Source organism: Cyprinus carpio, chromosome A7 (assembly GCF_018340385.1).
Source record: "Cyprinus carpio isolate SPL01 chromosome A7, ASM1834038v1, whole genome shotgun sequence".
In the NCBI taxonomy this organism is placed as follows: domain Eukaryota; kingdom Metazoa; phylum Chordata; class Actinopteri; order Cypriniformes; family Cyprinidae; genus Cyprinus; species Cyprinus carpio.
Window position 1 is genome coordinate 25,064,710 of NC_056578.1, and position 24,735 is coordinate 25,089,444.

The 24,735-nt window shown below is 36.3% G+C and overlaps 2 protein-coding genes across 5 annotated transcripts in view; one reads left to right on the forward strand and one right to left on the reverse strand.

Moving 5' to 3' along the window:
• LOC109083860 (T-cell immunomodulatory protein-like) overlaps positions 1-14,326 on the reverse strand; it is a 124,555-nt gene extending 110,229 nt beyond the window's left edge. For 2 of the 3 annotated variants that reach the window (XM_042760584.1, XM_042760583.1), the window contains exons 1-6: positions 14,087-14,326; positions 13,759-13,843; positions 12,754-12,890; positions 11,639-11,696; positions 10,695-10,769; positions 10,494-10,588 (exon numbers count right to left, since the gene is read on the reverse strand). In XM_042760584.1, the coding sequence (XP_042616518.1) occupies positions 10,494-10,588; positions 10,695-10,769; positions 11,639-11,696; positions 12,754-12,890; positions 13,759-13,843; positions 14,087-14,288 (652 nt within the window). In that variant the 5' untranslated portion in view covers positions 14,289-14,326. The remainder of the gene's footprint in view (positions 1-10,493; positions 10,589-10,694; positions 10,770-11,638; positions 11,697-12,753; positions 12,891-13,758; positions 13,844-14,086) is intronic. The other variant, XM_042760585.1, reaches the window with a different exon arrangement.
• An 18-nt stretch (positions 14,327-14,344) lies between these two features.
• Positions 14,345-24,735, forward strand: part of phkb (phosphorylase kinase, beta) — a 57,572-nt gene continuing 47,181 nt past the window's right edge. For both annotated transcript variants that reach the window (XM_042760589.1, XM_042760588.1), the window contains exons 1-4: positions 14,345-14,463; positions 16,870-16,956; positions 21,082-21,220; positions 24,151-24,250. In XM_042760589.1, coding sequence (XP_042616523.1) covers positions 14,400-14,463; positions 16,870-16,956; positions 21,082-21,220; positions 24,151-24,250 — 390 coding nt within the window. In that variant the 5' untranslated portion in view covers positions 14,345-14,399. The remainder of the gene's footprint in view (positions 14,464-16,869; positions 16,957-21,081; positions 21,221-24,150; positions 24,251-24,735) is intronic.

Here is a 24,735-nt window from a genome sequence, read left to right on the forward strand (position 1 = left end):
CATGCATCTGATTATCAAATAAACCATGCACTCTTATTTCACGGTTGTTGTTAATGCTGTGGTTATTTTAACAGTTCCCTTCGTACATTCAGTTCAACCACATTGTTAAAACACATGTATCATTCAATGGAACGGTGCGTGCACAATGGTCCATGTTCTACATGATGTTTCTGAATATAAATGTACATGTCTAGTCTGTGACAACGCACCAGCATTATGCAAGTAATAATAATAGTTTTAAACAAGCACCCCGAGCACAAACAAAATGCCTAAAAAAAACAAAAACAAAAAAAAGCAAGCATGTGGGTGGATAAAACTGGCCCTGGGGTGGCAGAGAGTGAAAGAGAAGAGAGTGGGAGAAAGAGAATCCGAGGCAGCTCAGGCAGGTTACGAAGTCTTCTGGGATGATGATCCATTTAAACAGACTCTTCCATTAGCTACAGCCACTAATTGAGTGAAGGACAAATAAAGTCACGGCCCTTTTTAAAAATGCTTGATTAATACACACTGAACTTAATTAGGTCTGGTGGCTCAATCTTATCTGTTATTGTTAAGCATGCTTACTCTTTCCCCAAAGGAACAGATTAACATTGGCCATCAACTGTGTGGGACAACTTCAGCGACAAATCTGCTGCCTCGACTTTTATTTATCATGTTAATGTAAAAATTTAGCTCTTTGATATACTGACAACAGTCTGGAAGGCACCATATATCAGCATGTTTATAAAAACGGAAGGCAGCGAGAAGACATACATATTGAAAAATAATGAGATCTCTACCCACATTGTTTCAGGCTATTTGTCAGTATAGCTGTGCCAGGTCTGTACAAGGAGAAACACCCAGTCATTGTGTTATCCACCCGCTATGTTCTGCAGATCTAGCAGACGTCTCTAGGGTGCCAAACAATGAGAATCACGGAGATGACGCCGAATCTTGATGGGTCCAAATTTATCCCTGTTAAAGAGTGGCATCTTATGTAAACAAGTTAGTGCCTCTTCCTCTGCAAAATCTGGCTACTTTATTGGATTGTTGTCTCTTTTTGCAAGAGCATAAATGAAAAGGTATTAAAATCCCATAGGAATAACAATAAACACAGTGAGAGGGATGGTGCACAATCACGGGCATTTGGCCTAATGTATCCTAAATGTTCAACTGCGAGTGAGAGTCTGGAAGACTGCCGGAGATAATGATTTGATGAAACTCCCACTTTAGCAGTCCCCTAATGTGGAAAATCTGTTTCCTTTACATTGCGGGACAATTAACTCACCGCTCACATTCAGATAGATTTCAGGTCTAATTGGCTGCAGTTTGGAGCACTGCAATACAAGGTTGCCTAGCAACCAGTCAGAAGGCAGAATTGGTGTCTTTTGTGCATATTTGCGCATAATGACATTTATAATTATTTGGCAATTACTCCCTATTTTTAACGAGGTCGCACATTCTTAATCCACGGGGTATCAAGGACATAATGAAGATGTGGAAATGTGATCTAGATGCCAGTGGCATCTCCATGTTGATTGAGAGATACAAAAAACAGAAGATGGAGAAGTAATGAACATTTGCCACAGGGGCTTATTGAATGCAGGAGACTTCTGCATGTTCATTTCATTGCTATTCTCTATTTGCTCCTTTAGCTACACATTAGCCTTACCTGAGCAATCAGAGCTGCTCAAGCACGGCAGCATTAGCCTATTAGAGGCACATTTAACCGGACTTAATCATTCACCTTTGTCTCAAGTAATTGCTTGTTGTTCATCTTAATAAACCACTAGGGCCAGATATCAGATGCAGAGACTGTATAAATGAGAGGGAGATTTTGCATAGAAGCTCAGGGTGAAGGCTGGACATTCCACTGTAAATCTTAAAGGAGGCATTGTTATACCTAAGTGGATGCAATTCCATGTTTTCTAGCTGACGCAGCCATGCAGTGGTGTTACGATTTCATATGTGTGACTGGAATCTGAGCTGTGATCCAGAGGTGACCCTCACTGAAAGGACACGTACGGGAACAATTCAAGCCTTGACTGAGAAGGTCACAGAAGCAATATAAATTGAGCAGTGAAAGGCCAGGATGCTGGTATTGACATTCAGTCAATATGACTTCAAAAGAGGTCCTTCAACTAAGTGCTCAAGTTCATATTATTCAAACTTCAATAATGCAGATAATGTCCGTCCACATGACAACCTTATTACCAATAGACTGACATTTTTTGTTATTTTGAAAAGATAATCATCAAGTGTTCTAGAATAGAAGCAATTAAAGTGTGAGTATACATACAATATCCATATGTATGTAATTTCTCATTCATAATTTCAAGGCCTTTGTGTAGATATTTAAAGATGGCCATCTAGTTAGAGTGTGTTAATTTCAACATATACTAATTTTTCAGTTTTGAAGTTGCTTCTGTTCACATTAGTCAATGAACTATGAATTATCATTTTCGTTTTCAGACAGTATCCATTTTAAAAACTATCAGTTGATTAATCAGTATTGGCCAGTGTGGTCCAAACTATCTGTAAAATACACTTTCGGTCGACCTCTACTTTAGAAAATATATTAAAATAGAAAACAGTTATTTTAAATTGTAATAATATTTCACAATATTACTGTTTTCACTGTATTTTTAAAACAACGTTTTGAGAGCATAATGGACTTCTTTCTAAAACTCATCCCAAACTTTTGAACAATACTGCACATGGAAACATTTATTCATCCCATTTGAAAGCAGATAAAAAACTACTTAATTTGCTACCCTAATTTTGTACAATTATATGCTTATTTGCATTTATTGTTGTTTTTTCCCCCCAGCTATCCACAATCAAATCTGACCTGCCTCCCAAAAATTACCATTAAAATGTAAATGAACCCACCATGTAAATCAAGATCACATAATGAAGAATTAAAAAAAAAAAAAAAAAAAAAAAAAATTATATATATTCGTTTTATAGAAAGCACAAAACAAGCCAGAATCAGTGACCCAGCCTTCAGTTTCAGCTGTTATCTAAAGGTATACCCCCACTAAGGTCTTTTTTCTCAAACCAACTCTTGCCACAGCAGACAGCCATAACTGTAGAGAGGTGGATGATTTTGTCGTGGGTGTACACTTTTTTCTCCCTCCTGGGCTGTTGTTTATCTGCTGTGATTTTCTCACAGCTGTAGAGGTCCAGAGAGGCTTTCTTGGTCCTGTCTGCCAATCAGACCCGACAGCACGGCCGATCGTGTGGCAGCAGAACAGCCTCCAGATGGTTTGGGGGTGGCAGTGATGCCAGGCTCCCACCGAGAGGGTGCGAGATAAGTGCTATAGTGGCTCAGGGGCTTTGTTTTAGCATGGATAAATGGTGTTCATCCTTACTGGTTAGTCAATTACTTTTTGACCTCTTTAGCCTTTCCTGGATGAGATGCTTAAGTCCTTTTTGGTCACTGTTACATAGACACATGACCACTCTGAGCCTCAACTACACTAATGGACAGTAAGACTTTGACAGGATTCTTCAAGAGAGCATTTAAATCTGTTTTCAGTCTTTATAAACACAGGATTATTACGGTCAATTTTATGTGACTGACAGGTAAGCTTAACAGGAAACTCTTCACCCTTGAAAATGGCTTTGAATTCATAAACAGCTTTTGAGAGATCATTTGATTTAAAAAGGTTAAGACAAAAAAAAGACACTGACATCAGGAGTCAGGAGAAGCACTCTGCAATGGAGAGGATGCTGAAATGCACTACCTTTCTGGCTTATGATGACTGTGAGCCACTACAGACAGCACAGGTTTTAACCAGGACACCATAGTGACATTAGTTATGTGAAAAACTACTGTAGTAGCATTTTGTGACAGGCTACAAATCAGAGTGCGGTTGATTTTCTAAACTTGACATTAGTTTTAACTGAATTGAAGTCTCTAACCGTGCGTTCACACCACCACCGGAAGTCATTCATTTTCAATGTGAGCAAGTGGCGAGCTCTGGCGCAGTGTGTCTTGCATCTAGGAGAGTTGAAGTAAGTCAGATCAACTTTATGGTAATGAGCTATGACATGGTTGGGCGACAACTGATCGGAATGCTTGTTTTTCAGCGTGAAGTCAATTCATTTGATCAAAACAACACCGATTTGACCAACTGCATTTAGGCTACACTTCAACCAGGACAGTTTGTAATGTAGGCTCGCCCAGCATTAATTTTAATGTTATTTATGTTAATGTTATTTTAAGACGTATGCTATTAAATGTATGTTGTATTTAGTATAAGTTAGCACTTAACCATGAACACAAAAATACACCACACAAATGGCTTTTACTGGTTTATTTTGTTAGCAAAAACGTAACTATAATTAAGTTTTTTTTTTAAGAATTTTGACACTCTCGCCGACCGAAGGCTGCATTTATTTAATCAAAAATACAGTAAAACAGCATAATTATGTAATTTTTTTTTATTTTTTTTAATATGTTATTGAAATTTGTATTATGTTATTGTCAATACTAACACAGCACAGCAGAAATACCAAGAGAGTTTAGTACTTCACAGGCACTCGCCACAAGACCTGCTGCTAAAGGATTACAAGCGGAGAGAAAAAGCCTGACAACAATCTAGAGAAGCAGAATAATGTAAAACTAAGTTATTCAGTGGTGTAGAAAATGTGAATATCTGTTGGTCTCAGTCGAGTTGAATATTGATCAAATATACATTTATGTTTACATGAATATGTGACGGTTAAATGTTTATAAGTAAGTTAAAACGGCAGTACAGTGTCTAAAAATACTGTATTTTGAGTGCAACCCTGTTAATGCATGATTTTCACTAGAGAAAAGTTGAACTTAAATATTTTTTAGGTTTGTCAACAACTTTTGATCATTAACATGCCACAGCCACTACTGAGTTACAACTTAATTTAGGCTCAATCTGCAGCCATGTCTCTAGCAGTCCTGTTACTGTATTTATAGTAGTTTTAGTAATACAAACCTCATATAAAACAAATGTAAAATGAAGCTCGTTAAATATTTAGTTTAATCTCCTGCAGTCAATGATCTGGTTAAGCACATGCTGGCATTTGTTGGTAATCCCTAGTGTGCGTAAACGTTCTATTGAATTAATAGGAAATTGTATGATTTTAATGAGAAAACATCACATAACAAGTCAGCGTTTTTAAATCTGAAGTACCGCTGTACATTCTTACAATGCAAACACCCCAGGCATGTAAACAGTTATTTTTTTTAATATCGGGAATTTCCCCTACTTATTAAAAAGCTACGTTAATTACAGTAGCGAACATCATGAACATGATAAACATCAGACGGACAGAACTTCAACATATATATAACAAATGACAAAGTGCTCATTCTGAAATCTGAAAGATTTATGCTTTGTATACCTTTATTTGCGTTGTATAGTTATTCATTGTTTATATAATTTTGTTATAGTGTTTTTATTCGTAATTCGGCGCTAAGTGCAAATGTTTCAACAATGATTTCCGTTAACAGCATTCATTTGAAGCCTGTAATGATTTAAACGGTGGTTAAATTAATTATTAATTTACCATACAACATTTTACATGGAAATGGTAATGCTAGTAAACATATTTGGGCGATCTTGGAGAGTCTGAAATAGATGTTTCTCAATCAGGACATTAAAAATATACACATCATAATTTATTCAGATAAATAACTGACTAAATACAGTACGGATTTAACGACATTTACTTTATTTCCAAGAAGTAAGTTAAGCTTTTTATTTCAGTATAGAGCAATATTAACAGAGGATATTGTGTTATTTATTGTAATATATTCAAATCCATTTCTGATACTAATATGTTCATGTTTAATAGTTCCTGAATAATTACATACATAAAGAAATGGGCTATATTTTGTGTTGGATCAGTTACCTGTGTCGTCAGTGTGCAGCAGACACCTAAACGGTTTAAATATCTCTCTTATCCTGCCCAAAAAGACCATAAACATTGCAGATAACATCTGAAGTAAAAATGAATTTACATACAACATAAAAACTAGTCCCGTTTGACTGATTTGCTTCAAATCTGGTGATTTTAGGACAGCGGTTTGAATGTGACTCAGTGGTACTCTCCGCCGGTAGGGATTAGTAAGATGGCGGATCGAACACTTCCGGTGGCTTCACTGCCTGTTGGCTGTTTAGAACGCGATGAGCGATCCAGTCATATATAGATCAGTGGGTGGCGCTCGCTGAACTCAACAGATTGTACAGCAGAGCAGTGCAATTTGTTTCTTTAACTGTATATTATTTTTATAATGAACAGGCTGCATGTGCGGTATGGTCCAACGCTGGTTGGTTTTACAGTTAGAAGCAAAAAAAATTAATAAAACTGTAAAGCTTTTGCAAAATAAAGAAAACTATTTTCTGCTGTCTCGTTTTCCATTAACTTTGGATCACGTCACAAACCGAAACTCAGCACATTATTTTTTTTGTTTGTTTTGTTAATCTGTGTCAATGATTTAAGTCAATGATTAAATACATCCCTGTAGGCCAATATAGGCTATTCCTTTTTATGTAAGCCTGTAGTTTTATTCAATTTTTTTCGTTTACAGAAGTGCTGCAGGTGCACGTGATCTGTTGAATCCATCTTACAGTACCCTCGGATAAACTCTAATGCATTGCCACTGCGACTTAGATAAATTTACAGCTGAGCGGATAGCACCACATTTGCATATTTGAATTCCTGATTGGTTAATAGCAAATTTCAAATATTAAATGGAACGATAAAATAACGTTATTAACCGGTCAATTGCCATTTCAAATTTTTCGATTCTGTTCAGGACTGGAAAATTTGATTTCATTTCTGGTTCTGTTCCCATCAAATTTTTGTTTGTTTCCAGTCTTCGTTTTCGATCCTTGAACCGGTTCAGAGCCCTGCTTCACAGTAAGAGTTTCAGGCCCTACTTTGCATCCTATACATAGAAGGAACTGCTTGATTTGTAGTCACTAAATTAGCTTATATCACTACAAGTTACTTTCTCCAAAATCTTAACCTTCAAAGACAAGTCAGCCAACCCAATGTCGACAAACAGAGCAAAACCAAACCTGTAACATGCAAAGAGAGAAAGAGATTCAAACTTTTTCCTCACTGGCTACAGATGAGATTTCTCTGGAACTTGTTTCAGAACACATCTGTCAGGCAACAGAACATTATGTGCGTAAATTAAAAAACAACAACTATTAGCTAACTTCAGACTTTTGTACTTTTAAGAAGCTTTTAAAGAAGTTTAAAAATCGAGAATTTGTATAACCTATATAGATATAATATCTACAGAAAAAAAAATTCTCGATTCATACATAAATGCGATATATTTATAGTATTTTTCGCGTCAGCGCTGTTCAATGCATTGAATCAGTGCCATAGATCTCTATGAAGTGAAATATCAGCTTCAGCGTTACTAAGGCGTTACCCCCTGGGGTTGTCCCACCCTAAAAATATAATTACAAACCAAAATAATATAATAATATAAAATAATATAATGAAAATACTTAAAATAACTGAGTAAGTAGCAAAAAAAAGAAAAGAAAAAAAAAAGCGTTTTAAGTTTAGAAAGTTTTGAGTCCCCCCTTCCTTGCCTCACAGTGGTTTGGTCCACTGCCTGCTTTCCCCCTTTACCTCACCGACACACACGAGTCCGGTGGGCGGTGGGAGAGAACTGAGTGATTCAGTAGTAATGTGTAAGTAGGCTGTCAAGGCTATTTTATTCACTTTAAACATCGGATGAAGTGATTCTTTCTCTTTAATACAGATGATGCTGAACCATTAATAAATTTGTCATGACAAAAAAAATTATATCGGATGTAATTTTCCATGAGCGATTACAAGGTTACCTAGCTTGTTTGGTAATGTTAGCTTGTTTAATACCATAGCTTGTTGGATAGATAGTAAGTCACCCACTACAACGAACACAACGATAAGCCTGTGTGTGAACTGATATTAAGCTAATATTGTAGATCTACCGATGTGTTGGGATTTGCTCAATATGATGTTAAGCGGCAGATATGGCTTGCTGTGGTTGAATATCTAAATAAGATACAACCCCCCACATCCCCTACTGTTAGATGAAATTTACACCCTTGTGCGTAACAATGTGACTGCACTGAGTGACAGCCTTCATGGGTTACAGCCTTTATGGGTTATGATTTTGTTCAGTTTAACATCAGGTTTTGTATGCTCCACTCTTAAATAAGCCAATTTATCATAGATAGTGTTTTGTGAAAGCTCAGTTTTTAAAGGCCTATTAAAATGTTCATTGTAAAAAATATTTTTTGTGCTTATTTGTCAATTAAAACAACAATATACAACATTACTGTAAATTATACAACAAAGGCAGCATATTATTATAATGTATTATTTTATCTGTAAAAAAGGTTAACATTGACAGTCAACAGAGAGCTTACCTATCACTTGTATAAAAATAATAGTGTAGGTCAGTTGGTTTTTTGAATTTTTTATCTTTTGCATTTTATAACGTAGCTATCCTTAAATGAAAACAATCTGCAAAGTTGTTAATCAAAAAAGTGCATAAAAAAGAAAGATATTGTCTCTCAAAAGAGAGAGTCGGTCCTGAATCGCCGTAACGAGTCGTTATATGTTCGACTCTTTTGCCTGTTACCGGTGTACGTCACTGGGTAACACATTTGCATAATCCCCGCCTGCCCGCGAAATACGAACAGAGTCTGATCTGCCCACAAACACTTCTGCTAGTTAGTGCGTTTACATCATGCTGAGAGGAGACGCGGTGTTCAAGGATACCACAGAAATACAATTAGAGCCTTTTGTTGTGTGCTTGTCATTTTATCAAGAACTGCTTCTCTAATCTGGGCTTTTATCTTTGTTGGCTTCTAATCTTCTTAATTTGGACTAACAAACTCTCTGAACCACGACCTGTAAGTAGTATGATTGATACGTTAGGTGTACATTTTCAAATGAGTGCTCAAAATATAATTTTTTTTGTGCCAATATGTGATGTATACCTAGTGCAGCTTTAGGTTTCCAGGTAAAGCACGATATTACTGTCTTACTGAAGTAGTTCTAAAAATTTGCAGTGAACCTAAGAATATGTCGATTATTGTAGACTGACGTTGTTCTAATTACTTTGTTTAATAAAAAAGAATGTAGTGTAGCACACAGACTTTATAATAATTGTGAAACTGCTGTTTATTGTGCTGCACTGGCAGTTACAGGGTTAATGCGGGAGAGATGAGTGATTTCGGCTGGTGCTCCTGTGATACAACTGTTCTGCATTCTGATTAAAAGTTAAGACCAAGCGTCTTTTGTCTGTCGTTCTTCAAACATTACAGTAGACATATTTTGGTTTACAAACTGTATTGTTTCATCAGTTAGTCACATTAGTACTTGGCTAATGTATCCACCAAGTGTTCACAGTTTAGCAGTTAAACTTTAGTTGTGGGCACGATTCGCTTTGATTAGTGTTTTTGTATTTTATGTCATTATAAGAATGGATTGATTATATTATTGTTTTATGTAAAGGTGCTTTGTCAATGGTAATGCTGGCTAACTGGCTCAAGGACTCATCTGTGTGCCAATCACAACAGGTTTGGCGCGCTGACCAATCAGAGCAGAGTAGGCTTGAGGAAGGGAGGGGCTTGCTCCGAACTTGCTTGAAACGAATCATTTCCTATTCATTGGCAAATGACTCTAATATTAAATGTATATTCTGAGAAAATTACAATGTTTTCTGACCTTAGATGCATTTAAACCTGATGTAGGGGACTCCAATACAATATTGGGACACTTTAAAATACCATCTGACCTGCTCTTTAAATATTCGGGATCATTATGTTATTAGTTATTTGTATTTATTTTTGCTAATATTCTATTATTTATGTTCAAAAGCTTACAGCTTTTAAGTTATTCAATTTAATAGGACAATAATAAGGAAAAGAGAATTTTTTATTTTTTTTTTTACTTTTAAGTCCAATACTCTATTATAACTCAAACTCCTGTGTAAACAGCACTTTTTTTTTTTCTTTTTTTTTACACTTGAATGCAATAAATGTTTTGGTTCTTAAAAGAAAAAAAAAGAGAGAGAGAGAATCGTGTGAGAAAAATTGTGATGCACATTTTAGCAAGAATTGTGCAGCCCTATCTACAACCTTTTGTGACCTCCACAAAGCATGAGATAAATCATTACATAAACCAAACGTAAAATGTAATTTCATATACTGTTTCGAAAAGCAGTATGAGGAACATGTCTATTCGAATAAACCTGAGTCTCTGACGTGTTAATAATCAAAGAAGTATTCCTAGCATTCCTAATTCATGAATACATCAAGCAGCACTCAAGGCTGTTCCATGGCAAATGGGATTCATCAAGGCATCTACAGCAATGCTAAACGAAAGCTACAGAATAGAGAAGTAGCGATTCTTTAAATCGGTCCACAGAGCAGCAGAACCTTGCAATATTTTCTCTGACACTTCAAAAACCTTTAGAGTGAAGGAAAGACCACAGTAGCATTACTCACCGGCAGTGAAGTCCTTGTTAAGGTCGATGAAAGCATTGGAATGAGGGACACGCATTTTGACTTCAAAGTTGAGAGCCTGTTCACATTTCAGTTGCCTGACAAACAATAAAAAAGCATGCTTTGTACACTGTACACCTGTTTTCTTGACACAGGCAGAAAAGCCAAAAACAAGCTATCGCATAATAAGGAAAACAGTCTTACCTACTCCTGAGATAGCAAACCTCTGACGAACCACCCACAGATCCAAAAATGTCTGGAATCATGTCCCCATTAAAGCTGAACATGGAAAAGAGGAAGCAGCATTAGACCTCTGCAAAAGCAAAAACTTTTGAGATTGCAATTTTATACTCAAAGGATTGCGGAGTGCATTATATTATATATGGTACATTATATTAAGAATGATTTTGAGACATCAAGAAGAACTGTGCTCACTTACTGTATGTTTAAAATTAACACAATCCTCATCAGTGTTTTGTAGTGTTTAAGACCAAGATCATATCTGGATATTACATAATGTTCAAAACACCCTTGAATTAACCCTTAAATGCATGGATGATTCACCAATCATTATTACATATTCGTGTATTTAGCTACCTGGACCTATATATCCAACACGGATGGATCTCTAACTGCTGCAATAGCATAAAACTCATGACATTTTAATAACAACTACAAAATAATAAAATAAAGCATATTTCGTTAAATTTTGAAACTTAGAAGGGTTCAGTTTGAGCAGATGATTTTACATCACTGTTATCGTCAGAGCGCACTTGACCAGGACAATTCAGCACCTGGCTCATTTCCACAATCTCAACCATATTCTCAAAACTATTGTTTTCAACTACTTTACAATCAATATTTTGAGCTTATTCGCCCCATTCACTCCCATTGTGCAGGAAAAAAAAATTATACCTCAGGTCGCTAGCGACCCTATAAACATTTTACAAAAAATTAATCAAAAACAGAACTTTTATTTATTTATTTTTTCTTTTTATATTTTTTATAATGAATAGATTTGGGGAATACTGAGAAATTTGATGTCTAACTTTAAAAAATGAAGGAGGGAGAGGGTAGTGAATGACGTCCCAGGTTGCTAAAGACCCAAGGTATGCATTTAAGGGTTCAAAACAATATATTGCACTTACTCCATGACAAGGGGCTGATCAATAAAGGTCCTGTTCAGATCTACCCTATGACTCTGGTCTATAAGAGAAGAGATAACATTTATTAAAAAAACTGCACAAATCACTTCTGGAGTATCATTTCTATTGCTCTGGTCCAAATACCATTTTTTGAGCTTCGAAAGTAATCAACACCGAATATTCGAAGCTTCAGAGGGAGGAGGCTGAACATATTCTTCTCTCTAATAAAGGCAGGAATCTCGGCGTGTCTGTCTGTCTGTTTGCATTTTTATTATGTCAAAAACCATTTATCCAATCGACTTCACGCGTTGCGGGTGTGTTTCTGCGGACCCAAGGGAGTGCAGTGTCCCATTTTTATGCAGTATGGGCACACAACACGTTCAGAATTAATATACTTTTAATAAACTACAGAACAGTGTGGGCAGGGCTTATATGCTCCGAGAACGGACCCTGCACTAGTGATACAAAACACACTGCTCTGTTAAGAGCAATACTTTATTAATTATTATTAGGCTGAGCTACTGTACGTTTTTTATGACTGCCGTATTCGCAAGTATTTTCCAAGCAAATCAAGTGCACGTTTTTATCATGTGTAAAATTACTGATTAACATTGCGGATAAAAGCAGCTCGTTTTTTTTTACACTAACAATATACTATAGGCTACTACTTACAGAACTCAGGTGATTTTTCAAATTTGATGCACTGTTGTGGTAGGCCAGTTTCAAATCGCATATTTGGCACACTGCCTTTGTCTTGTCCTCACTCAATTTAAAGTGCTCCCACACAGCTGAGGTCTTCTGCATTTCTGTCTTCTCTTCCAGATGAACTAAATCATGACATTAATGACGTTCACTCATGGGTGATTCATATTAAAGTGGGAATGAGAACCGTTTCACAGGGGATGCCAGGTGTTCGAAAAAAAAAAAAAAAAAAGAATACTCAAATCTCAAAATTGAAAATCGAATGCCAACCCACCGAACGAATATTCGAATAATCAAATATTCTGGTCCAGCCCTATTGGCAAAAATATTTAATAAATAAACCAGCTGGAGCCAAGGTAATGTATAGAACTTTGTGATAGCACTTTAATTGCTTTGTTTTCTTTTTCAGACTTTACCCAAAGTTTGGTTATGTCCCCAGAAGATGAAGACAACTGTTTTTAAGCTGGAGTCCTTTGGGGAGCCAGTAAGAAGCACATCCATCTGAGAGTCTCCATCATAATCACCCGGGACCACACTAGTTATGCTGATGTCACTAAGAGAGCCAGAGAAACACATGCACAAGCCAATATCAACACACACAAACTCTCACACTAAAAGCCTGATATATTAAATAATATGCAGAAAAAAAATACATCTTTTTTTTTTCTTTTTAATGAAACAGTTTATTGAACCTTTAGACAAAAAAAAAAAAAAAAAACATAAATAAAAAATAACAGTTTGCATATGTGGTTTAGGTTTTACATTATATTTGATATATCAAGCTGTTACAGCCCATACAGTATGATATAGTGATAATATGGAGCTCACACACTCAAGAAAAAAAGAAAATCACATCAGTTTTAATCAGAGGCCCAAACTGACTGAGAGTATGCTACTTGGTGCAGTTGTTATGTATATGGTCTCTAAGTAAACATAATAAATAAGCATAATAAACATGCACTGTCAATCTATATCTCCCAATAATATGTCATAGTAAGATGATATTTAAATGCTTCGCTTTATGATCAAAGCTTTGTAGTTTTAACTGTGGGGAGCAAAACATATAATGCAGTGCAACAGAATTAAACACTACAGAAGAGCATTTTCTATCTTTCTTTATGCATACATTATTAACATAATGTTTCTAAAAAGATGGATAGTTAAGTTAACCTAGGTTGCTTCAGTCCAATAAATGTTCACTTGAAATACTGACAACAACATAAAAGTTATTTTTTGTTTACTTCCTAAAAATACTAAAATCGACTTTCCTACCACAGCCTGAAAGTAGACTGACATTTTAGAATTATTTTTAAAAGGCCTTTCATTTACAGTCAGAGGGCAAAAGGCATGTAGAAGATTGTGTTAATTTAGAGGCCTTAGAAATGCATGTATCAATCGTGTGTGTCCGTGTGTATTCGTACCTAGGGAAAGCCTCTTTAGTGAGCTGGACTTTAGGTTTGAAATAAGGAGCTTTAAGATCAGCCAGGAAAATCAACAACTCAGAATCTAAAAGAAGCAATATTCTCATGAAATAACACAGAATCAGGGTTATTAGCACAAGTAAACAATACATAAACGAGTACAAAGGGAGGATCCTGACACACCTCCTGTCATTAGCAACAACGCAGCGTTATACAAAACATCTTATAAAGCTCACACACACTGTACAATAAGCATCTACTTGCATTACATTAAGTTCAACTAAGAGGCAGCATTTATCTTAACTTCAGCTAGCAGAACTATACTTACCCTTCCTGATGATGAAAATGTCAGTCTGTTTATCAGAGTTAAAGTCGCCGAAAGCCGCTACCGTGCCAGCATTCTCCGGGCCAAATAAATCAGCAGTAACGTCCTGCAATGCAAACGTGACGTGTTGTCCCACAAAACTTAATAACAACGTCAAAAACCAAGCCCAAGACAGCAACATTTTGCTGTTAGCTTCTGTCACCATAATCTGGAACACGGCATGTCGTTCTACGGCAGCCGGGGGAGTACATATAGGCTTTGCGACAGTGTGAGTGGTTAAACGGTATGAGTGTGATGTTGTTATTTAGCTGTCATAATGGCAAGCCTAGCGGATGTCGGCTGGAAGCTGCTGGAGTTCAAAGCCAGATCTAAGCGATCAGGTTTGGCTTTTGTGATGCATGGCATTGAGCACGATTAAACATTGCGCATTTGTTCTCTCGGTGCATTTTGATCCATTGTCCGTGCTGCATAAGCGCATTAACATGAGTTGTCTTGTCTTGTGTGGCAGATAGCAGAGCCCAAAGGTCAGGCGTCAAGTGCACGCTGATCAGGGCTATATTTAGAGACTAACTGCACACTGAGCTTAAGGCTTTGAATTTTTAAAGGAGTATTATTTTTAAAAGACTTCAGTCCCCTCGAAAGGCTTTTAAACCCTCTCAATTCAGTGCTTGTTAGCATCTGCTTCAGCCTGACATTAAAACTCAAGTAACGTTAGCACTTGAAAGAGTTCTCAGAATCCACTTGTGGTTATGTAAGATAGATAAATAAATAAAATCACACGTAGTTTCTTCCTGCTAGAAAATCGCTTGCCCTAATGTTTTTCTAAACATGTACAGAAATGTGCATGTATAGTGACTGTCCTTCTGTCTAATATTATCTACAAATTCATATGGGTTTAGAACAACATGGGTGAGTAAACAATGACAGATTTTTTGCTTGTACTATTTTTTTTAAATAGTCAATTTTGTTTGTACAGCTTTATAGAAATTCATGATGTTAATGATGTCAGTATCTTAATGTCTTCATGCCTTGTTCGCGTATTGAGCAGATTAGAGCTGGTTGATATTATAGTTTACATTTTCTAATACAAACAATCAAGTTGTTTAGATTTGCAATATGTTATAAATCACTTTACATGAGTATACTGTAAGTATGGGGTAAAGTGGTATATATCCAAATTTATATAAAGAGCTGTGAGGAAAAACGATATAAACATTCAAGCAGCTGAGATTTGCACATTTCCCTTTAAAATAGGACTAAAGATCACAAATTGTCAGTCATTACCTTAGAAGTTGGCTTAGCATATTAGTTCATATGGTGTCATTTCTGCACATTTTAATTGTCATCTCATCCCCTCACATCAGTCATACAAGATCATCTTTCAATTGCGTCTAATGTAATTTGTTGCATGCCCGTTCAGTAACCATGCCTGAAGAAAATCTCACTGTGTGATTCCATGTAATTTGTCTTTTCTATTTTCTGCTAACCCTCTGAATTATACTGATGTTGTAGTTTAACTAATAGAGGCCTGGCGTAGAGTTCACCTAATGAAAAATGGCCAACACTGCCAATGAAGTGAATGTCCATCGCAAACTCCAGAAATTTGGTAAGTTGGGGCGTAGCCATTGGTCCATGGAAAAGACACCTATTACTTTTGAAATAAGAACTCTCTGTTTTAGTTTACAAGTATTGGAATAGAGTGCTATTAGCTTCTAATTTTTGAAAGCCAATATATTCCCATAACAGTCTTGGTTCAGACTGTTTGATGCCTAATTGAAAATGGGTGCTTAATTTTTTTTTTTTTAATGATTATTTTAGTTTTTCATCTGTAATATTTAATCAGATGTAAAGGGTTAGTCATAAATAAACCATTGTGACATTGTGGGGGAAATTCTGTGATTAATGAAATCAGTAATGCAGTCCAGTACCTCTCATCTCTTTCTGTCAATGTCTGATCAAATCTGTTAACAGAGGGTTCGTATGCTTCTAAGGGAAGTTACTTTTATATCGATGTGGTGAAACTAAAATGAGGAGTATCTTTCATTTGCCTTTTGGATGTGCACTGCTTAGCTGGAGTTATCTTAAAAAGAAATGGCTTTGTCCCTGCTACTTAAAAGCTGATGGGAATTATGCTAATTTGCTAGGAAATGTGAATTTTCAGTACCTGAGGTATTGACCCCGGGTCGATTCTATTAAAATGTAAATTGCTCCAAAGTTAAATGTGTCTGAAATAGTGCTCCAGTTGATGGGGTTCCCCTGAATTTCAGTCCTTACAGAAAAAAAGCTGAATCTACTGGTGTCAGGTTCCATTATTCACAGAGTTTGTGCCAGTGCCTTCAGTTTTGCAATCAAGCTGTGTGTGTTTGCAATGACGTTCAATTTGATATATGCATTTTGAGAACAATAGCTTTAGTCTTTTGCGTTTTGCTTTGATTGTTTTCCTGGCATGCTTTGCTGCATTTGCACCCCAGTAAATCTACATTTCGCTGCTCTTAGCATTGTAAATGGAAAAGAAAACCATTTAGGTTACAGAGACTAAAAGAAGCACATTTTGATTTTGGTGAGTCAGCTCAGCCTCTGCATACTAAATAGTCCAAAGTGAGCCTGTAGCGGGTCAGTTGTCTATAGCAGCATCATCAATAAGCCATGCTGACTTTGAAGTATGCTCATCACTTCCATCCAGGGATACTTGAATTGCATCTAAAGATGAGATAAGCATCACATTATTTCAGATCTATGTCGATTCAAATGTTCTTTTATTTTATATCTTTGCTTTCTATGATCAGGCTCCATCTATGAACCCCTTAAGCTGTCCACACTGCACCGGGAGGATGAGCCCCTTTGGGAGATACTTGACCGCTACTATAGCTCAGGTGAGAACTTATGTCCTGGATGTAACTTGTTTGTCATATAGGTTTGAGAATAGAGGTTGATCTTAACATTTTATGGTATGGTTTGCTCAGGATAGTCTGAGAACATCTCTTGAGCACTTTATTATGGTCTTTAAATTAGGTATTTAACCTCATTGTGTTGTGTCATGGCTTCATCTAAATGCACCACCTTTCTTTTAATTTTAATTTAATAAAGTTATAAGTTTAATAAAGTTATAAAGCAATGCATTTAAGGTGTCAAGCTGTGTACAAATTGCCAAGTTACTCATGATTTTCCCTAATATAGTTGATCTGTGTATTAAGTGCACTGGTGTTTACTCATATTTTATAATAATTTAATCATGGAAAGATGTTTCCTAGTTTAATTAGAGGATTCAGAAAGTACCCAAACCATTATTTTTAATTATAATACCCAGAAAATGAGTTGAGTCCAAACACTAAAAGATTCATTTGAAGCTAGTATGGTTTCAATCATTGCTGAGCTCCTCTGTGCATTTTGCTTTTAATCAATACTCATCTCTTTTCCTGCCCACCCTCTTTCTCCCTCTCCTTTCACCTAATCTCACTTTCAATTTCAGTCTTCGACATGACAATAAATACTGCTGAGATGAAACAGCATTTTAAAGATTAAGAGTTTTGTTGATAGTTTTATTAATTCTTATAGTTTCATAGATAAAGGAAAATGTTTTAATGTTTTTTGGGGTCATTTAGCTTAGTTTAAATGTATGTGTCATTTGTAAACTACTGATGTAGAGTCTTCTTAAACTTGTTGGTTACTGGTTTGTTGATGATACCATAAAGACCGGTCGTTCCCGCAGGTGAGGGTGATATTGTTAGTGACTGATGCACTGCAAAATAAATAAACACACGTATGTATGTGCGTGTGTGTGTGTGTGTGTGTGTGTGTGTCTGTGTGTGTGTGTGTGTGTGTGTGTGTATATATATGTATTACAGTAAAAATGAAATTATTATTATTATTATTATTATTACTAAATAAAATATGAACATTGCTAAATAAAAACAAAACAAAATTATCTGTCATGTTGCTTCTCAAGCAAAATGTATCTTATACTGGAAAACAAGCGCAAAAATAATTAAGAAAAGATAAAATAGTTTTCAGAGAAATTTAACAAAATGTAACACATTAAAATGTACAAAAAAAAATCTATAAAAATGTACTTTTTATAATGACTGAGAACCATTTCTTAAATCAAGTCATTCATCTGTAACACTAGCAAAGTTTATTAACCAACAAACACTTTGTCATTCCTAAAACAATTACCTAAAACACTATCAAGTAGCATTATATAGATGGTTTCAATGGCAACAACATAAACAAATGTTACTGCGCATGCACGCTTTTGTGGCCCTAACTTATCTTCCGATAGACTTCCAAATAGAATCAATAACAACAGCTAAGTAGTCCCTCTAGAGTAGATTATTTTTGATAACAAACAAAATATGTTTGCTGCGTAAATCAGACTTATGCAAAATGCAAATGTATTCTCTGCCAGTGGGAGGTGCTTTAAAGCAGAAGAAACAGAGGTTTCCACAGTAACTGCTGTACACAAAGCAGCACTGAGCTCACAAACACTGCTTTATCAGGCATTTAACAAGCAAGATGAAATGAAAATGACATCGAAAATTTAATAGACTGAATAAAGATAGTCTTCCTTCAGAAATACAGTGATATATAAACACTCGCGCCTCGTTTTGATTTTTAAATGTGCAGGACGTGCTCATGTTTATTCAACGAAGCCTTTTGGAAAATAGGTCAGTTTTGATATTGTGAGCACCATAAATAAATCAATGTATGGGAAACACATCCCACAGCACAACCAACTTAGCACAACTTCAGTCTGCTCATCACCTTAACTTTAACTGCGTTTGTAGATGGCGCTATAGCCAGACTGATAAACAAACAGACCGGAAGTTAACTTCGGGCCAGGTGCGTGCGCCCGATGAAACCATCTATAATGTTCTTACAAAACAAGAATGACAGCTCTCCACAGTTTAAAATTCACTCCAGTATATGTTACATGGTCCATTACAGTACAAAATTGTTCTTAAGTCGTCCCCTTATATAGATGGTAATGAAAATGAAAGACACCTGTATTGGTCATTTTTAGATTCTGAAGAAATTTCACTATGGTACTACTGTAGAAATCAAATTGCGGTTTTATTCAGTTTTGTGTTATATTTGGTTTTGAACTTAAGTTTAACCAGTTTGAAAAAAGTGTGAAAACATGCAAATTGGTCTGTACTGTAGGTACTTGGTTACAATATATTGGTGGTCATTTTGTCTCAGTGAGAAAATAATTTATAAAATTTGAAAGGACAAGTGAGAATATGACCCTGCCAGATCTGTGCCCTATTTACATTTATATGCTTGCCAGCATGGACAGTCTGTCTAATTCTTAGAGCAAAAAAGGTGTTTGACCAATGGAGGACCTAAACATATCAGGTTGACCTTATGGTTCAATACAAAGAACACAGACTTCAGCTGCTTGGTTTAAAATATTGTAGCAAAATGTTGTGTTTGCACATTTCGACACCTGTTTTGTCTAGCACACCTTATTCAACTCCTCAGCTCATTAGTAGAGTACTCAATGAACTTGTTTCATCCTCCACAAAAACTGATGGCAGAGCCTTGTTTCTTGAAACTGCATACATGAAATCTTAGTTTTCAATCTCTTTCCTCCATCCAGACTTCACCCTGTTCCTAAAGCTCATTTAAAATCCCAACACTGCGATGAGAGCACTGTAGGATGAGGAAGGGAGGAAGTGAGAGAGAACAGAGAGTGAAGAGTGACAGAGAAGATGCTTCTCATTTCAATGATTCTCTTGAGTGAGTCATGGTTGAAGCAGACAAACGTATACAGAGCAGGGTAATCCCACTTTGAGTGATTCCCCATGCCATTCCCTATAAGACAAATCCTACAATAATAAATAAATGTAAGTTTCATAATTCGCATAGTGATAGTTTTGGCAGGCTCTTCCTTAAAGCTGAAATGCATCTCAGCTTACTACGAGATGGATCATTATATGTACTGTATAATGTGAAATTGTGAATGCAGCACATTACATGCATTACATGCATACTGTTTGTGTGTGCAGTGTTAGGGTTGATTTAGAGGAGCCTTATGCTGATAGATGATAAGAGAGATGCAGTCTTCAAAGAATTTGCATCTAGAGTGCAGTGATGCATTCCATCCCTCATGCTAAAGATGCGTGTGACTAATATTTCATTTCACTTATTTTCGTTTCTCCAAAAAAGTCACTTTATGTGCAGGTGATGCCACCGTGTGCCATGCCGACTGTGAAATGACAGCAAATGAGATTTTCTTGATTAGTAATTTAAGGTTTTCACAGGAGCAAATAGGTAGTAATAGCAGGCTGTGTGGCAGATTTCTCCAGATTAATTGATCTCTGACCTGTTCCTCCCTGAAACATTATGGAAACTGCAGTCTTCCTTTCAGTCCTGCCGGCATCAACCGCAGTCACAGTACAAGGCCTAATTAGATAAAGATATATTTATCGCCCTTTCTGGATTGCGGGATTCTTCCGATGGGAGTCGGAGGAATCCTGGCTGCAGTCTCTCTGAAGAGTATATTAATATTCTGACTAATTCCCCCCAGTGTCTCCTTAACCCCCAGCCCTGCTGGCACTGTCTCTCTGAATTGACCCAAACTCTACATAACAAATGATGGCTCGGAATGAATGTCCCCTTCATTTGTGCTGCCGTAATGTGCAGATGAAAAATGAAGTGCCCTATTCGGCCTGATTATACATTAGTAAAGAGAAATCACAGTGGAGAGAGAGTTGGGCGCAGTGATGGATAAAGCTGCGATACCTTTTTTTTAATAGTTTTTTAATTCATAATCTTGATGTAGATGAGAAACGTGCAATAATATTTATTTAGCTTAATTAATTATACATTCTGTGGTATTTTATGTTAAGAATAACAGGTGTGAAAAGGTGTTCATCAAAGACGTGTAAACAGCAAGGTCCGGCAAGTGTGTTTTCGGAGGCACATGCTGTTGCTGTGGGCTGTTGATTGTAACACTATATCTGTTTTTATCTCTGTCCTTCTCTCATTTCTTCTAGTGAAGTGCACCATTCTGAACTATCAGAGCCCTACCACTGGTCTGTTCCCAGTGAAGACCTCTTCCACCTGCAAGGAGGCTAAAGTCAGAGACTCCTTGTACTGCGCTGCCAGTATCTGGGCATTGTCATTGGCATACAGGTACTTTTCTAGTGGTCCCATTTACCAGCATGGTAGACTCATCAATCATGAATCAAAATCCATTAATCCGTTATCAATATAAACAAGATGATAATCAGTGCTACATATATCTAAGTGCTAAATGCTACATATAAGAAGATGTTTGTGTTAAAAAAACAACAATAAGCCAAGAGATAAGTGTAAGGTAAGTGTGATGTGGTATGCAAAAGGCTGAACAAGCTATTTTACAACATCTTAAAGCATATCTGTAAGGGAGCTGTTTTATGGGAACGTTTTATGTTGTTGTTGTTTTTTTTTTAAAAGAAATTAATACTGATCAAAAGTGAAAGTAAAGACATTTATGTTACAAAATTTTCCATTTCTAATAAATGCTGTTTTTTGGACTTTCTATTTATCGGAGAAAAATGTATCACCGTTTCCATTGAAATATTAAGCAGCACAACTGTTTTCAACATTGATAATAATAAGAAATGTTTCTTAAACACCAAATCTGAATATCAGAATTATTTCTGAAGAAACGTGTGACTCTGAAGCCTGGTGTAATGATGCTGAAAATTCAGCTTTGCTATCACTGGAATAAGTTTCTTTTTAAAATATATTTAAATAGAAAACAGTTATTTTTAATTATAATATTTTAGAATGTTACTGTTTAATGTATTTCTGATCAAATAAAAGCATTTTTGGTGAGCATACTGTAAGAGACTATAGTGTAAGTATTCACTCTTCACATTTGATCAATTTCTGTCAGTGGCAGCTTAATCACATTGAGGTAACTCTTTACTCACTGATCAGGTGCAGTCTGGCACGGTGATCTAGATACATTTGTTCCTGTGCTCAAATTAGTGGACTGCTGCTTTTACACAGCAGTTTCCAAAGCTCAGTTAAGACAAAATTAGACTGAACTTAATATCCAGGGATGTGCTGGATACCGGATAGCTTAAAGGTTATATGTTCAAACTCTGCAAGGGGGAATTGAAGAACTATCACCTTTATGCTCTTAAACAAGATATTGGAGCTAAACCCCAGGTTCCTCTTGGGGGATTGTTCAAAGTCACTTTGAGTCAAAGATGTTATGACCAAACACCTGCTCGCTCTGTAACTGGGCTGTTGTAGAACATTTATCTTATTCTTTAGCTACTTCAGTGATTTGGCTTTGTGTTCTGAATCATTTTACATCCTAAAAATGAACTTTCTCCCAAGAGGTTCACTTGCAGTATTTCCTTGTGTTTTGCGCCGTCTTTCCATCTTTCATCTGAAGGCAGATTTCCCTCCAAAAATAAGATCTGTCATCATTTATTCAGCCTCTTGTCACTTCAAACCTCTGTGACTTCTGTTGAACAAAAAAATAAGATAGTTTGAAAAAAGCATTTTGTGACAAAGACAAAAAAGCTTCATAACAACACAATAAAAGTCTTTTTTGTTCAGGCAGGAGGTTTTGATGCATGACTTTTTCTACGACTGGGACAACCAAATACTTGAATATTGTTTTGTAGGTTTATTTTTCTAATATTTTCCTAATTTTACTCTAACAGCCTTGGTTGTTTGTCCTTTCATAATAATAATTAACAGCTGAACTGAGAATGCAATTCTGTCCAAGTATATTTTTATGTAATTTTTAATTAGAAAAGCAAAGTTTGAATGTTTTAGAGAAAAACTTCGAAATATGTTAATTTATAGGCTCTTAGTAGTTTCACTATTTTTATTTAGGTGTATATTTTAAAAAAAAAATTTCAATATTTTCAATATTTAGTAAAAAGGGAATTAGTTATAGACGTTTTATAGCGCCCCTATTGTGCCATTTTATTTTTGCTTTTCATGCAGTGTGTAATAACTGTGTGTGAACGTAAACAATCTGCAAAGATTTAAAGCCGAAAGTGCATGATAAATAAAGATATTGTCTCCCAAAAGAATCAAATCTGAACAGCCTAAATGAGTCACCAGTAATTCCAATAACATACCCAGTTTATTTGGACCAGCTGGCTCCACTGAATCAAAACCTGCGAGGAAGATAATTAATAGATGTTTATATTCTCAATCGAGGGTTCAAAATATGGAAATATGGCAATGGGCGTTTAGTTTCAGACACGTTCTGTACGCGGTAGACCAACTACAGCAGACTGAGCCATCTGACCAGTCAGATTAGAGTAGGCTCATGGAAAGGAGGGGTTTAGAGAGACTGAATCTTTGAACTGCTTGGAACAAATTGTTTGAGAATTGCTGGAAAATGAGGTGATATTAAATGCATAATTTTTAGGTTTTTTTTTTTTTTACCTATTGTAGGAGACTCCCTAAACAATATTAGGAACCTTAAAAATGGCATAATAGGGGCACATATGATATATCTATACCATGCACACACACACACACACACACACCTCCCCTCTTTCTAAAGCAGGTCACCAGGACTCTGTTGGGCCGGGTCAAGGTTACAAGATTTATAGGAGGGCACCCAAGAAAGAGACTTTCCACTGAACTCCTAAGACAAAGTGTTTTTTTTTCTCCCCTTCTCACTCCTCCTGGTGATGGTTTTTCCTCTAGAGGACGAATGCGAGGATAAAAATAGTTAGCAGGCCTATATCAGAGACAGGCATAGTCATCAGTCTTCACCTCTGCATATTAGCATTGTCAGAGGAGTTTAATTAAGATGATTCCAATCTGACAGCTAGGCCTGAACCCATTACTTACTCTCTATTTGTCTCTGTAAGAATGTATGTGGGTGGTGTGTGCACATGCATGCTCTACATAAGCTTTGATACTATGAGTTAAAGGTCTGTCTCATTTGCATGTTCGCTTTTTTGTGACTGTGATAGTTTCAACACTTGCCTTGGTAAATGGTAATGAAATGCTGCATATACTTTGCTATTTAAAATCTGTATTCTCAAAATAATAAAGTGTTTTCCAGGAACTCATGCAGAATGTTTGTTGTACAGGCGCATTGATGATGACATGGGCCGCACTCATGAACTGGAGCACTCTGCCATCAAGTGCATGCGGGGGATTTTGTACTGCTACATGCGGCAGTCTGATAAGGTGGGTCACACCCTCACACCATAGGAAAGAATGCAGCAGTACTGCATGCATCAATTTTGCCTTGCTGAAGATCTCTTTATTCACCCTTGATGAGTAGTTTCAGGCTGCAAAACAACCTTACAGTTCTCTTGATCATGTTTGGTACTGTTCTTGTAAGGTTAAGATTACGCTTATGCAGCAGCTTGCAGGTCAGATGCCCTTGTGCAGAGTTGGCACAAGTTTGGCAAGATCACAAGGCCTGCATTTAGCACTTCATAACAAATATCGCATGCTTACTTTTGGATGAACTATGCTTTTAAGTTTTCTTTACAAGTTGGAAATCAAATAGCTGATCTTGTTTTGCTGATTCTGCCTGTGATAAGTCTCTGCATTGTGGCAGCTATGTATGTAACACACTGCATGAAGTGTTGGTTTTGACTGCAGATGTGTGAACTCACTCTGCAAATTGGATGGTGCTTGGGCGTTATTTAAAGGGTTGTCTGTTG